At 55.5% G+C, this 12,991-nt stretch overlaps 1 protein-coding gene across 6 annotated transcripts in view; it reads right to left on the bottom strand.

Annotated features, from left to right (window-relative positions):
* Window positions 1-12,991, bottom strand: part of atp13a3 (ATPase 13A3) — a 53,592-nt gene that overhangs the window by 4,132 nt on the left and 36,469 nt on the right. For all 6 annotated transcript variants that reach the window (XM_062977530.1, XM_062977531.1, XM_062977529.1 and 3 more), the window contains exons 17-31: window positions 12,820-12,837; window positions 12,548-12,701; window positions 12,317-12,437; window positions 11,402-11,526; window positions 10,227-10,405; window positions 8,978-9,112; window positions 8,578-8,657; window positions 7,534-7,576; window positions 7,315-7,424; window positions 6,077-6,173; window positions 5,034-5,106; window positions 4,663-4,846; window positions 3,343-3,539; window positions 2,871-2,959; window positions 1,015-1,095 (exon numbers count right to left, since the gene is read on the bottom strand). In XM_062977530.1, coding sequence (XP_062833600.1) covers window positions 1,015-1,095; window positions 2,871-2,959; window positions 3,343-3,539; window positions 4,663-4,846; window positions 5,034-5,106; window positions 6,077-6,173; window positions 7,315-7,424; window positions 7,534-7,576; window positions 8,578-8,657; window positions 8,978-9,112; window positions 10,227-10,405; window positions 11,402-11,526; window positions 12,317-12,437; window positions 12,548-12,701; window positions 12,820-12,837 — 1,686 coding nt within the window. The remainder of the gene's footprint in view (window positions 1-1,014; window positions 1,096-2,870; window positions 2,960-3,342; window positions 3,540-4,662; window positions 4,847-5,033; window positions 5,107-6,076; window positions 6,174-7,314; window positions 7,425-7,533; window positions 7,577-8,577; window positions 8,658-8,977; window positions 9,113-10,226; window positions 10,406-11,401; window positions 11,527-12,316; window positions 12,438-12,547; window positions 12,702-12,819; window positions 12,838-12,991) is intronic.

Below are 12,991 nucleotides of genomic sequence, written 5' to 3'. Positions count from 1 at the left end.
AAAATAATTTGGTGATTTATTTTAAGGTAGTCTGTGCCCTCCTGAGGTACAGTTAAGACTGATTCTCAGCTGAAGAATCAGGGAGATTCAAGTGCTTATTTGAGTCAGTTTAAAATAAGTTTGCTGGCTTATTTTAAAGTAGTCTGTTTCCAGATAAGGAACAGATAATCTGTGATTGAAATTCACAGGGTGACTGCAGTTTAAAGCAGTAGAGAAGGAAGTGATATTTTAGGGAATTTGAAACACCTCAATATAGCTTTGCAACGGTTAGTCCAAGTGCCTCTAAAGAGAAGTTACTGTAACCATTAAGCTTGTGCCTGAATAAACGTGTTATTGTTCTTTCTACCATCTAAGCTTCTGTCATCTATATTACCATCTAAAGCAAACAAGGAGAAAGAAGAAAAATAAAATTTAAAAAGTCTCCTCTCTAAGTAGCTAGTGGCTATATCTTCCAATAGTGGTGGCAAGATTTGATAATCCCCTTAACATCTGGTGGCCGCATTATAAACATCTTTACCTCTGGTGATAGCTTTTAAATAAAACATCTTTAATAACTGGGGGCAGCAGTATAAAATATTATATATATATATATATATATATATATATATATATATACACACACACACACACACACACACACACACACACACACACACACCCTGTGGGGTTTCTTCTGCTGTCTGTGCCTCTGCTCAGAAGGTTTTCCCTCACTTTCTATCCCTGTGAGAATGGGATTTTGGGAAATGTGGCTTGTCGTTGCAACAAGGAATAGAGAGAAAGCATCAGCAGAGACCCTTTCCCCAAAATGGGGGTTGTGGGACCCCATAAGGGCAACCGAGGGCCTTGGGGAGGATCCAGAAAATGTGGGGATGGCGACTCTTCTGAACCCGAGTCTGATTCCCAAGAAGAGGAGCCTTAAGCGCTTGACTGGACAGCTCTTCAACCCGAATGCCCCCCCCCCCCGCAGCCCCGACTGTAGGCCCGCCTTCTGCGCGGAAGAGACCCTCCACTCACCTCCACCAGGATGGAGACGAAGGCGTTGGCGACGGCGAGGAGGAGGATGTTGACCCGCCAGTGGGAGGGCAGGCAGACCAGCTGCAACACAAAGGCACACCGTCAACACACAGAAGGGCGTGGGGGGGGGGCAGCCTTCCTTCCTTCGCCACATGCGCCAGAGGCAACCCCACATTCCCTCCGGGGCAGAGAGAGAGAGAGTTCCACTGCTGAACAGATCTCTCTCTCACAGTGAGGAAATTCTTCCTCATGTTCAGGTGGAATCTCCTTCCTTTCCTGAAGTTTGAGGCCGTTGCTCCATGGCGTCCTAGTCTCCAGGGCAGCAGAAAGGAAGCCTTCTTTCTCCCTACTCCCTGTGACTTCCCCTCCCACCTTGATCCCTGGCCCTCCTCATGTCTCCTCTCTCTCAGCCTTCTCTGAACCTGCCCAGCTCTTCCAGCTGCTTCTCATAGGGCTTGTTCTCCAGACCCTTGACCCTTTGAGTCTCCCTCCCCTGGACACATCCCAGCTTAGAATCAACCTCTCCCGTCCACTGCGGTGCCCAGAAGGGGACACAGTGGGATTCCAGGTAACGTGGTTTGACCAAGGAAGAAGAGAAGAGAAGAGAAGAGAAGAGAAGAGAAGAGAAGAGAGTGGGAGCAGGACTTCCATCCCTGGACTTAGGCACTCAACTCCTGTTGACACAGGCCAACATCCCACGGGCTTTTTTAGCTGCTGCATGACAGCTGGCTCACATCACCCTTCCTCTCCACGAGGACTCTTTCATGCAACCTGCTGTCGAGCCAGACATTGTCCCCCCTTCTGTCTCTTTGCATTTCACTTTTTCTGCCTAAGTGGGGGGCTGGAGGGGACGCATCAGGGGATCCTGCCCATAAAGACTCAAGGGGGGGGGGGCAGTGTCAGAGAGCAAACAAGAAAGAGGCACCTCTCTCTCTCTCTCTCTCTCTCTCAATCCCAGGCAGGAATATGGCAGCAGGAGGCTCCTTGAGGGCTCCTTGAGGGGCAGACATGACTCATTCCCCTCTTATTAAAGACACGTGTCTGCCGGGCCTCTGGAGTGCTCTTAGTGGTCTGTGGTTCGTGCCTTCAGCATTCTTCCTTCGTTGGGGGAGGGAGGGAGAGAGGGGGGGTTCTTTGTATGCGCCTGCTTCTCAAGCCCTCTCCAGGCCTCTGATCTGGACTAGAAGTGGGGGGAGGAGGTGGGCCCCCAAAGAACAGCAACCCTTGCTTCCCCAGTTAGGAAGGGAAAGGGGCTGGGGGTGTCTTCCTGCAAGAGGGTCTCTCACCCACAGAAGGGACCCCCTGCACCTGGAGAGGAGTGGGCTTTGGGCTCCTGGGCAGAGACCCCCCCAGTGTCAGCCACCTCTTCCCCATTCTCCCCAGACGCCCCAAAGCACGGCCACTCAGGCCCCGAAGGCGGAGGTGAGCGGTGGAGGAAGGAGAGGAGTGGGCTTGCTCTGGACAGTGGGAGGGAGCAAACCACAAAGATAGGGGAGCAAAGATGGGGCAGGCATGAGGAGGGGAGGGCACAGCACCAGCGTGGCCCCTTCCCCCTCAGGGCCATAGCCAGAAAAAATTTCGGGAGGGGTTTTGAAAATTTCGGGTGGGGGGGGGGGTGAACCCCTGACCCGCCCGCCCACCCCACCCCCCCCCCGGGTTCAGACCTGTCAATATCTGCTTGAGATAGTGCCTGGAGGGACTCTTAATTTTGTGAGTCTCATAGACTTAGCATGGGGATATGGTTAACCAGTTAAAATTCATGAGCAAACCAGGTTATTTTTCAACCTGAAAATTTTCAGGGTGGGTTTGAACCCCTAACCACCCCCCCCCCCCACTACAGGCCTGTTCCCCCTTACCTCCAGGAAGGTGTCGATGGGGCCCACCAGGCCCAGCAGGATGATGAGGATGACGGCGCTCAGGATGGTGACCGAGACCACAAAAAGATCTGCAAGGAGAGAGAGCGAGAGATGTGGAGGGGGGCTCTGACGCTCTCTCTCCCACCCACGTCCCACCCAATGGCACAAGAGGCCCCGGGAGACCCTTCTCCCAGCAGCACAGGGGCCCCCTCTGCATCCAAAGGGGTCCCCAAAGGCCACGTAGTCTGGCACCTTCAGCCAGGCGGGAACATGGGATTCCGACCCTCCCCAGAGGCCAAGGCCTGCCGACGTCACATCGGGAAGCAGGAGACAGGTGCGGAGAGGGCCCCACTCCCCACTGGCCGCCACCTCCCCATTTCCCTCCTCTTTCCCGGGGACGCCCAAGATGGCAACCATTTCCAAGGCGGCCCCCAAAGCAATGCCCTGCTGCCGCCAAGCAGAGGGAACGTACAGTTCTTGTGGGAGGGCTGGCGGAAGGGCCTCCCTTTGGAGAAGGCCACGGCCACGATCAGGTACTGGAAGCTGGAGATGAAGAAGACGGTGGTGTTCTCGTAGTTGCGGATGTTGTGCTCATCGTGGGAGGGGGTGGCATTGCCCTGCGAGGACACGTTGGCCAGGAGGGGCACGCCGGGCACGCTGCCGCACGGGCTGCAAGGCACAAGGGTGTAAAAGGGGAGGCGGCTTTTAACGTCTGTACAACCAAAGAGATCATTACTGTGGTTGTTACTGTGACTGTGCCTCCCGCATCATCCCCCCCAAAGGGCCATTTTCACTTGTACGTCCACTGAACTTATTAGGAGGCCCATCCGGTTGAGAGGGACAATGATCCCTTGCATCTTTTCAAGCCACCCTCCTTCCTCCGAGGCATTTAGGACAGCAGGCCCGTTATTTTAAAAACAAGCAATATTCTCCCCAGCGGGAAGCAAAAACCTTGTTGTGCCACCTGGTCTTTGATGTTGGAAATTGCTCTGCCTTGATTATTTGTTCTCAAAGAGGAATTTGAGACTGTTTTTAAAGAGGATTTTAATATGCTTTTGAAAAGATAAATCTCTGCATGTATTGATTGCCTTTGGCTCCCTTGTGTGTTGGGAGGAGATATATAAACAAAGCCGATCAATCAGCCAAGTGCCAAGGAAGGAATGGGAAGGAAGAGCAAAGATCGGCTCACAGCCAAGTGGAGTCACTCTGCACATGCTCCGTTTCTCCACCCAACACTATACACATACACCCAGACACAGGGGCCTGCAGTTCAAAACTGGCGAGAAGTGGCCCCACTGGCTCTCGGTTTCACAACAAGCCTACACTACAATAATAATAATAACAATAAACAACTTTATTTGTATACCGCCCTATCTATCTCCCTGAAGGGACTCTGGGCCGTTTCCAACACATAGGCAAACATTCCATTGCCGGAAGGAAAACCATGCTGAGAATACATCAAAAAACACATTCAACAATATAACACAACCTAATTTTACTTAAACAAACAAATTAAATAAAACTGAGAGCATCATAAAAAGCCAAAACTGTGTTAAAACACCCTAACATAAACAATAACAATATTATTATATTGATATATTCTATGATATGAATATCATAACGACGAGCTGGAATCCTCCGTAGATCGGTTGCAAGGACACAGAAGGAGGCCCCCTTGGACGGCCCTTGGGACGAGGGCTCCACCAACCCCACCTGAAGGCCAAAGCCTTGCTAAAGGACCCCCACCCACCCACATGCACACGACCACCATGCACCCCCTTGTTCCACTTACTCTGCCGAGAGGAGAGGGGTCCAGGGCTGGTACCAGGGCTGCCGCCGGACCCAGAGGAAGCCCAGGGTCTGGAAGCCGAGCGAGATGAGGATCTGGGAGAGGACGGAGCAGAGCAGGGGCCCCGAAATGAGGCCGGAGGGCGGCCGGCGCGGCACCAGCTCCTTCCAGGCCGGGTTCAGGCTCACTGCGGGAAGAGGGGAGGGCAGCAGAGCCATGAGGCAGAGGGGACGCACCTTCCTCGCAGCCATCGGCTCACGAGACTTGCCCACGTCTACTCCAGGCACCGGCCCACTTCAGCATTGCCCCCAGGTGTTCTGGACTTCAACTCCCACACATTCCTAACAGCCGGAAGGGGCGGGGGCAGTACTCACTGGTGAAGACCACCACCAGGATGATGGCGAGGTCAATGAAGAGGAACTGGAAATCTCCCAGGTTGCTCTGGATCTGGAAGGGAAGCGCCCATGTGTGACCTTTGTTTTTAAGACTGATTTTAATTCAAATATAAAGAAATAATAACAATAACGAAGCAGATTTTCATGATACAAATAACTAAAGCTAAGCAGCTATCTGACTAAACACTGCAACATACTGCAAAACTAAATCTAAAACAAAGACGTTAACAAACACATACAAGGCAGAGGGTAGCATTGGGGGGGGGGGTGGCAAGCCTGGGTCAAAGGGACTGCACTGAACTGAACCAAGGGGTCATGAGCCCATGGAGATGGCCGGCTGGCCTGAAGAGGATGCCGCTCTGTCCTCTCCTTCCCAGCCTTTGTGGCCGAACTGAGAGGCCAAGGAGGGCAAAGGGGGCAACCTGGGATGCATCTGACTTCACTCACTGCCACTCACTTAATTCACTGCCATGGCTCCATGCTGGGCATCCTGGGAGTATACGCATTACAAGGTTTGTAGCCTTCTCTGCCCAAGAGTACTGATGCCACTCACCAAACTATAACTCCCGTACCCCATAGTATTGAGCCATGGCAATAAAAACAATGTCAGTTTGCATGTGTAGATCAGGTATGGGCCATCTTCGGCCTTTCCTCCGGGTGTTTTGGACTTCAACTTCCACAAACAGACTACCAGTTGTTAGGAATTGTGGGAGTTGAAGTCCAAAACACCCGGAGGAAAGAGCAAAGGTGGCTCATGCCTGGTGTAGGGACCTCCTTCAACAAGGCAGTGAAGTTCTCCTTATGAATTTACTACACAAACCATGTGTCACAAGAAAGGCAGAGAAGGCTGGCAGAGGCATCAGTGTTGCTGCATGCAACTGGGCTCTCATTATACATCAGAACAGGAGCCCCTTGCGCCGGCGCCAACAAGAGGGAGAGGGGCCGGGGAGGGTCTCCTGCTGCCCTTGCAGATGCCACCCACGTTTAACTCTGCAGCAAAGGGCCGCTTGCAAACCACTCACCGAGTAGAGGAGGGTGACGCTGACATACTGGATGATGCTGTACAGAGCCATGAATTTGAAGACGCAGAAGGAAGTGATGAGAGCTGCGCGGCCCTCCCTGCGGAAACAAAGCGAGGCCAAATCCAGAGGTGCCCCCCACTTGCCCCTCGGAGCCCAGAGGCAGGGAGAGGCCCCGCAGGCCCACACGGGAGCATCCTCTGCGGAAGAGGAAGTGCCACGTTCCAGGAGGAAACGGCCAGGGTCCTACACCTACACGCCTTCTGCCATGCTGTACACATTCATGCTGTCCTATGCTATGGTTGCTTCATGCCTGAGAGGTAATATGTAGCCTGGAACAGAGCAGAGCTTTCCAAACATGGCCTTGTTGGTGACACATTGTTTAGACATGCATCATTTTGCAGCACAGCTGCAAACCAGATATGAAGCCTGCCCCTAATAAGAGACACGGACACCCATATTTAAATTGTTGATTTTAGCCTGTTCTTGTAAGCCGCCCTGAGCCCTAGGGGAGTGGCGGCATATAAGTTTAAAAAATAAATAAATAAAATATCGTAATGACAACGTGTACGGGAACACAACCTATCTCATGAAAACCTTTCATCTATTTTTAAAAATATACCATTTGCAAGATAATACCGTACATACATTTCCAAGATGTATATCCTTTCTCATGATGTTTGGATGATATGACTACACACTACAGCCGACACACGCATGTGTCCCAACACAGAGTTTGGAAAGCTCTGTTGCAGAGCGCGGTGTTATTCACCATTAGCTGCATGGCTATGTGCCTTTCACAAAGGTATACGTTGCTCATGGGAATGTGAGTAGATGGTAGAAGCTGTGGGCTGATGCGAACTGCAAGTTCACTAATGAGACGCCTGCAGATCGCAGGACAGGAAGAGCAGAAGATTTGCTTTGGGAGCAACTCGCTATCCAAGGCCTTTCCTTTGCAAAATGGGGGAATGAGACATGTTTCGCCTGCTTGAACAATGAGGAAAAAGATCACAAAGAGTGTAGAGAACGAGGCCTTGGGAGCAATGGGGTGAATGCCCTGGAAATGTTCCAATGTGCCAACACTAAATCCTGTAACTTTTCAGAGGCTGCCAGGTCTGGCAATGGCTTGCTGTGTCAGCCTGGGCCTCGGCTTCTGTAATCAAGCTTTCCTGCCTCCAATGGCCTCTTTCTGGGGCAGGGAAGGCCTGGGGGTGGCCCAGGAGGCGCTCAGGAGGCCCTACCGGATCAGGTTGGGGACGCAGGCGATGCTGGGGGTCCGGGAGGTGAAGGGCGACGCCACGGAGGCCTCCAGCTCCGAGAGGGAAATCCCGCCGTGCGCCCGCTTCAGGGCCTAGCGATCGCAGGAGGGAGAAACAGGGGGAGAAAAGAGGGAGCATTACTCTCGTCCTCGGGGTCTTGGCCCCAGGGGAACCGGCCTGCCGCTAAGGAGCAGCACTCACCCCGCAGTCGTTGGCTCCGTCGCCACACATGCCCACGTAGTAGCTGCAAGAAGCACAAGGCATTCGTTAGGGGACAGTCAGGGCCCACATTCACCCCCCTTGGCCCCACACCCACCCCTGAGCCCCTCCCAAAGAGCAGGGAACAATGGTGCAGACGTGGATCCAGGAGACAGAGAGAGAGAGAGAGAAGGAGAAGCCAGGCCTGTAATTAGGGAGGGCACAGCCTTTCATCTTTGAGCCCCCAGCAGAGAGTGAGGAAAAGGGGGTGACAAAGGGGCCCGGGCCTGTATGCTGCTGATGGGTGGGAGCAATGCAATGCAAAACACAGCCAAGCAGAGAGGAGGCCCTGAGCCCAATGCACAAGCCCCGGGGGGGGGGGGGGGGTGAGCCATGCCTGTGCGCACAGGAGAAGGAGAGAGAATATCAGCAGCACTTCGGCACATTTCTGGGACATTCCAGTTACTGAAGTGTTGTCTCAGGTGGAAATAATATTGCCCTCCCAGCAAGAAACAACACACCTCCAGGGCCTCACATTTGGGGTGGGGGGTGGTGGGGGGGTATGAATGATTGCCATGAAAAGGAGGGAGGGGGGGGGGCCATGTTCTGCCAAAGAGAAGGGCAGGTTGCTCCCACCTGCAGCCAGGGGCACCCGGGCAGTGTTCTTGCCCCTTTTCTCATAACACAAGACGTGAGGACCCCACCAATCCCCACAGAGGGGCAGCCTGCCTCAGGAGAGGAGCAGCAGAGGCCTCTTTGGCCCCCCCACAAAGGGGATTCAATGTGCTGGCAGCAGTTTGCTGGAAAAGCGCCTATCTGCAAAGCGCCCTCCACAGCGTTGCCTCATGAATACTGAAACCCCCAGATTTCGGAGTGGACGCTTGACCAGGTGGCCCAGGGCAAAGGCAGCAAGCCCAACGGAGCAGAAGCACTGGATCCCACAGCCAGGAGAGATCCCAAGGGCCATCCATCCCAACCCCCTCTGCCGGCAGGAGGGCACCGCCTGACCCGACAGACGGCAGAATCAGCAGGAGGGGAGATACTTACTCCACGCTTTGCAAAGCCTCCACCAGCTGGGTTTTCTGGTCCGGCGCCATGCGAGCAAAGACCGTGCCATGCAGCACAAGCTGGAAGACACAGCAGAGCTCTTAGCAGAGTCCGGGGGGAGCCCCAGAAGCCCCCCAGGAGACACCCCCCCACCTCGCTCATCCTGGGAGGAAGCAAGACATCTCTGGGGTTTTTCTCCACAGAGAGCGAAACAAACAAGTCCGCTTTGTTGCTCTTTCTGCACCTGAGGCATCAGATATTTGGGGTGGGGGGGGGGGGGGGGGTGCCACTCCACCTGTTCCTGCCTGGCTGCCCCCCTTCCCGAGTCCTGCCCACCCCTCCTGGCATCTGCCCCACTGGCCTCCCTCCCTCCCTCCTTCCCAGCCAACCCTGCACGGACCTTGGGGACGAGATCCGGGAAGTGCTCCTGGATGGCGGCGAAGGACTTCCCGTTCATGGCGAAGTGGAACCTGGCTGCCGCCGGAAGGAGGTCCTCCAAGCCGTCTCCCTGGGCCACGGTCTTGATGGGGACGTCCTGGAGGGAAGGGGACGCACAGCGGCCGGGTCAGGGCCTCCCTCCGCTCTCCTTCAGGAAAGCAGCCTGGCCTTGGCTCACTTCCTTCCCAGAGGAAGCAGGAAGCGCAGGGTCAAAGCAGGGGGTCCTCCTCTGGCCGGAAGGAGGGGCGGGAAGGGGCAAGGGGGGGGGTAGACAAAGGGCCAGCAGGAGGGAAACGCCTGCCCCAGGGGTCGGGGCTCCGTCTCAAGCCATCTTGGCCTCATGCTCTCAAGTGACTCCAAAGGGCAGCAGCCCCTCCAGCGGCTCCTGGACCCCCACTAACTCCCCTCAGCCCCAGTCAGTATGGCCTAAGGGGATGAAAGCAGGCGGGGGCCCCACAGCAGGGCCTCTGCTTGAAAGACGGCCATCCAGCCCAACCCCTGCCAGGCGCAGGACATGCCCACCAGCAGCCGGGCCTGGTATCTGTGCAAAAGCCCCCCGTGAAAAGGAGAATGGCAGCTCCCCCCCCCCCCCCCGGCTGTCCCAGTTGCTCATCCTCAGCTTATGTGACGAGCTTCATAGCCCACTAAGGACTGAAACATTTGGCACAACACAGGAAGCATGTGCCTCACACTGCTGCAGGACTGGGGGGGGGGGCATTTGGGCAGCAGCAGCAGTAGCCAGGCCAAGACGGTCAGTCCTCTGGTCACTCACTCCTCTGCCTCCTCCCTCCAGGGATTGAGAAAGGAGCGGGACTTCAAGGAAGGATCATGGCAACCCTTCCCATATATACTCGACTATAAGCCGACCAGAACCCTCACCCAAGCATAAGCCGAGGGGGGCTTTTTCAGTACTAAAAAAGGGCTGAAAAACTAGGCTTATACTTGTGTTGCTTTTAGTTTTAGCCGCTTTGGGTCTCTTTTTAGAAATAACAGCAGCAACAACAACAACAAGAATGCTTGATGATACTTCCATGCAGACACCATTCATGCCCCTCCCCTTCCGCTCCACATCCTTCTCTGGAAGGAAATGAGAGCCCCCCCCTCTTCTCCCCACCCTCCATTACGGCAGGGGAGGGAGCCAGTGCAGAGCCCCACACCACTACCCCCACCCCCTCCCCGCTCCCAAGCCAGCAGGCCCTGCAAGGACTGACCTCTGTGTCGATGGTGGGCGGGGGGTCGGGGCCCCTGGGCAAGGCATCGGCATAATGCCAGTTGACCCTGGCCGGCTGCCCATCCCTGGGGGGCAGCCCCTCGGCCACGATGACCTTGTCCTGGGGCCGGATCATGCCGCAGTCCCTGGCCACAGAGATGGCCGTCAGCAGGTTGTCCCCTGAAGAGGGAAGAGAAGGGAGGGAGGTGTCAGGCCAGCCAGGATGCCCCCCCCCCATTGAGCCCAGCAGAACTCTCCTCTAAACGGGTTCTGACCACCCCCCCAGTTTCCCCCCTGCCCCCCTGCTTTCCCTCAGATGCCTCCAAAGAGGTCAAGAGGGGCTTCTTTGTCCCTCCGAAACCCAGGCCCAAACCCCAGCCCAAAACGGAGCAGCACCGCTCTTCCCTTGTGGCCTGGGACTATTCTGCCCTGGCCAACCTCTGGGTACAAATGTTTAATAATAATAATAATAATAATAATAATAACAACTTTATTTTTATACCCCGCCTCTATCTCCCCAAAGAGGACTCAGGGCGGCTTACATGGGGCCAAGCCCGAATAAAAACAATAGCAATATAAAACACAACAATAGACAAAAGACATGCACAATTATAAAAATTTAAACATTAGCCAATAAAAACAAATGACAAGAACTAATAAAAACATGGATTAAAACTGATTACATGGATTACAAGCAGCCCCCAATATTGCCTGCTAATCATTTCAGAATGCAAAGCCACATGGAACTGGAAACCAAACCCCATTCCATCATAGCCTTCCTCGCTTCCAACTCCATGATCCCGTGATTCCGGTTTGTGGCCGACAAAGGAAACCGAATGACCTCATGCCGCTGACGGTTGAGATGAAGAATTCACCCCGACCCACAGGACGCCGGGCCAAAACCAAGGACACAATTTGCAGGCTAAACGCAGCAGGACCGGGACTGGAAGCCAGGAGGCCTCTGTGCCCATTGGGCTCCACAATCCTGCCAAGGCCGTGATGCCCAGCGTGGAGGCCCCTTTTGCTGCCCCACTTGCCCCATTAGCCAAGGATTTCAGTCCCTGTGGTGCATCATGCCAAGGAGGGCCGGGAGGAGCCCCTTCCTGACCCGTCCTTCCCAGAGCCCCCTCCCCGCCCCCTCCCCAGGGACCACTCGGCCTTCCCGCCTCCACCGACCTGTGACCATCACGGTGCGGATGTTGGCCCTGTGCAGGTCTTCCAGGACGGAGGGGGTCTCCGGCTTGAGCTTGTTCTGCATCACGATGAGCCCCAGGAAGTCCATGTTGGCCTCAATGGTGTCTCTGCAGAGAACAGGGGCTCTCTTAGGGAAATGGCCACGCAGAGGGAAGTCAGCCCTGAGCCCACAAAGATGGGTCCAGGTGCGAAGTGTGGGGCAAGGAGGGCCCTCAGGGGACTACTGCACACCAGGCAGAGAAACTTCAGTGAGAGCTCAGAGGGAGGCAGGCCGGGGGCCAAAGGAGATGCCCCACCGCAGGCGAGGCCACGGAAGGAGCCCCATGGAGCAGAGGGGGCCCAGCGTGCTGCCGGGGGACTGACCAACCGGGAGGGGTCTGTGCGGAAGCGGACAAGGAAGCCCCTTCCCCTTCCCAAAGCTCAGGACACTCCCCCTGGGCTCTCAGACAGAGACGTCCACCAGGTCACCATCAGGCCGCCAGGAATTCATCCCAACCCCGAAGGTCTGGGTCCGGCAGGTCAAGCAAAACCTGACCCCTGAAGTTTTCAGGAAGTCATTCAAAGTGAGCTCAACGTCCCATACAAAACTCCTCCCACCTACAAATGGCCCCAGGCTGAAGAAAACCACTCAACCACGTTGCAGTTTCACTCCCATTTGCCAGGCCCTTGTCCTCCTGACTCTCTCTCGCCTCAAAACCTCCCCAAAACAAGGGCCGAAAGTGACGTGGTGAGATGTCAGGTGGACTGGGTCTCACAGGCAGAGCCCTGAGAGTCAAAGGGGGCCCCTGCTTCCTGGTGCCACACGAGGACCCCGTTCTCTGGGGCCAACCCACAGAGTGGACAGGGGGCTGCGGGAAGTGCCTTGTGGGCCCTCAGGTGCCCCTGGCGCCAACTCACCTGCCCACGTTCAGGACCTTGTGCCAGGTCAGCCTGGACTCCAACTTCCGATGGGCGAGAGCAATGACCCGGAAGCCTTGCCTGGTGTATTCTTCCAAGACGCGCTCGAAGTCTCGGGGGACTGGCACGAGCAGAAGAGGACAGGTTGGTCACAAAAGGCGGCACCTGAGCACCCCTCCCCGGTTTCCTTCCACTCCCTCTCCCCATCCCCCCCCCCACACACACACACACCTGTTTCCTGCTTGCAGAGCCCGGCCACCACCTCCGGGGCCCCCTTCACGTAGGCGTCCATGCGCTTCTGCCCCAGGGCCCTGGCCACCACACACATCCGCTGCAGAGCCGAGGAGAAGGGGAACTGCCGCACGATCCCGATCTCGTAGCCGGCCTGGAGGAGGGTCAGAGGCGGCCGGAGGAGGAGGAAGAGGAGGGGGGGGGCAGTCAGGTCAAGCACCAGGGAAATTGAGGAAGGAGGCACAAGGGGGGGGGGGGAAGAAGGTACTCACCGAGAGTTCAAAGAGCTCCTGCAGAGAGAGGGGAAAGGAGACTCAGAGGGAGAGGCAGTGTGGGGCAGAAAGGCCTCCCCATCGCCTCCCCAGTTCATAGCATCACCGAAAACACAGGGCTGAAGGGGACCATGCAGGGCATCCAGTCCAGTTAGGGTACACAATCCAAGCA

Source organism: Anolis carolinensis, chromosome 3, assembly GCF_035594765.1.
Source record: "Anolis carolinensis isolate JA03-04 chromosome 3, rAnoCar3.1.pri, whole genome shotgun sequence".
NCBI classification, from domain to species: Eukaryota; Metazoa; Chordata; class Lepidosauria; order Squamata; family Dactyloidae; genus Anolis; species Anolis carolinensis.
This window is presented reverse-complemented; position numbering and strand designations above follow the sequence as displayed.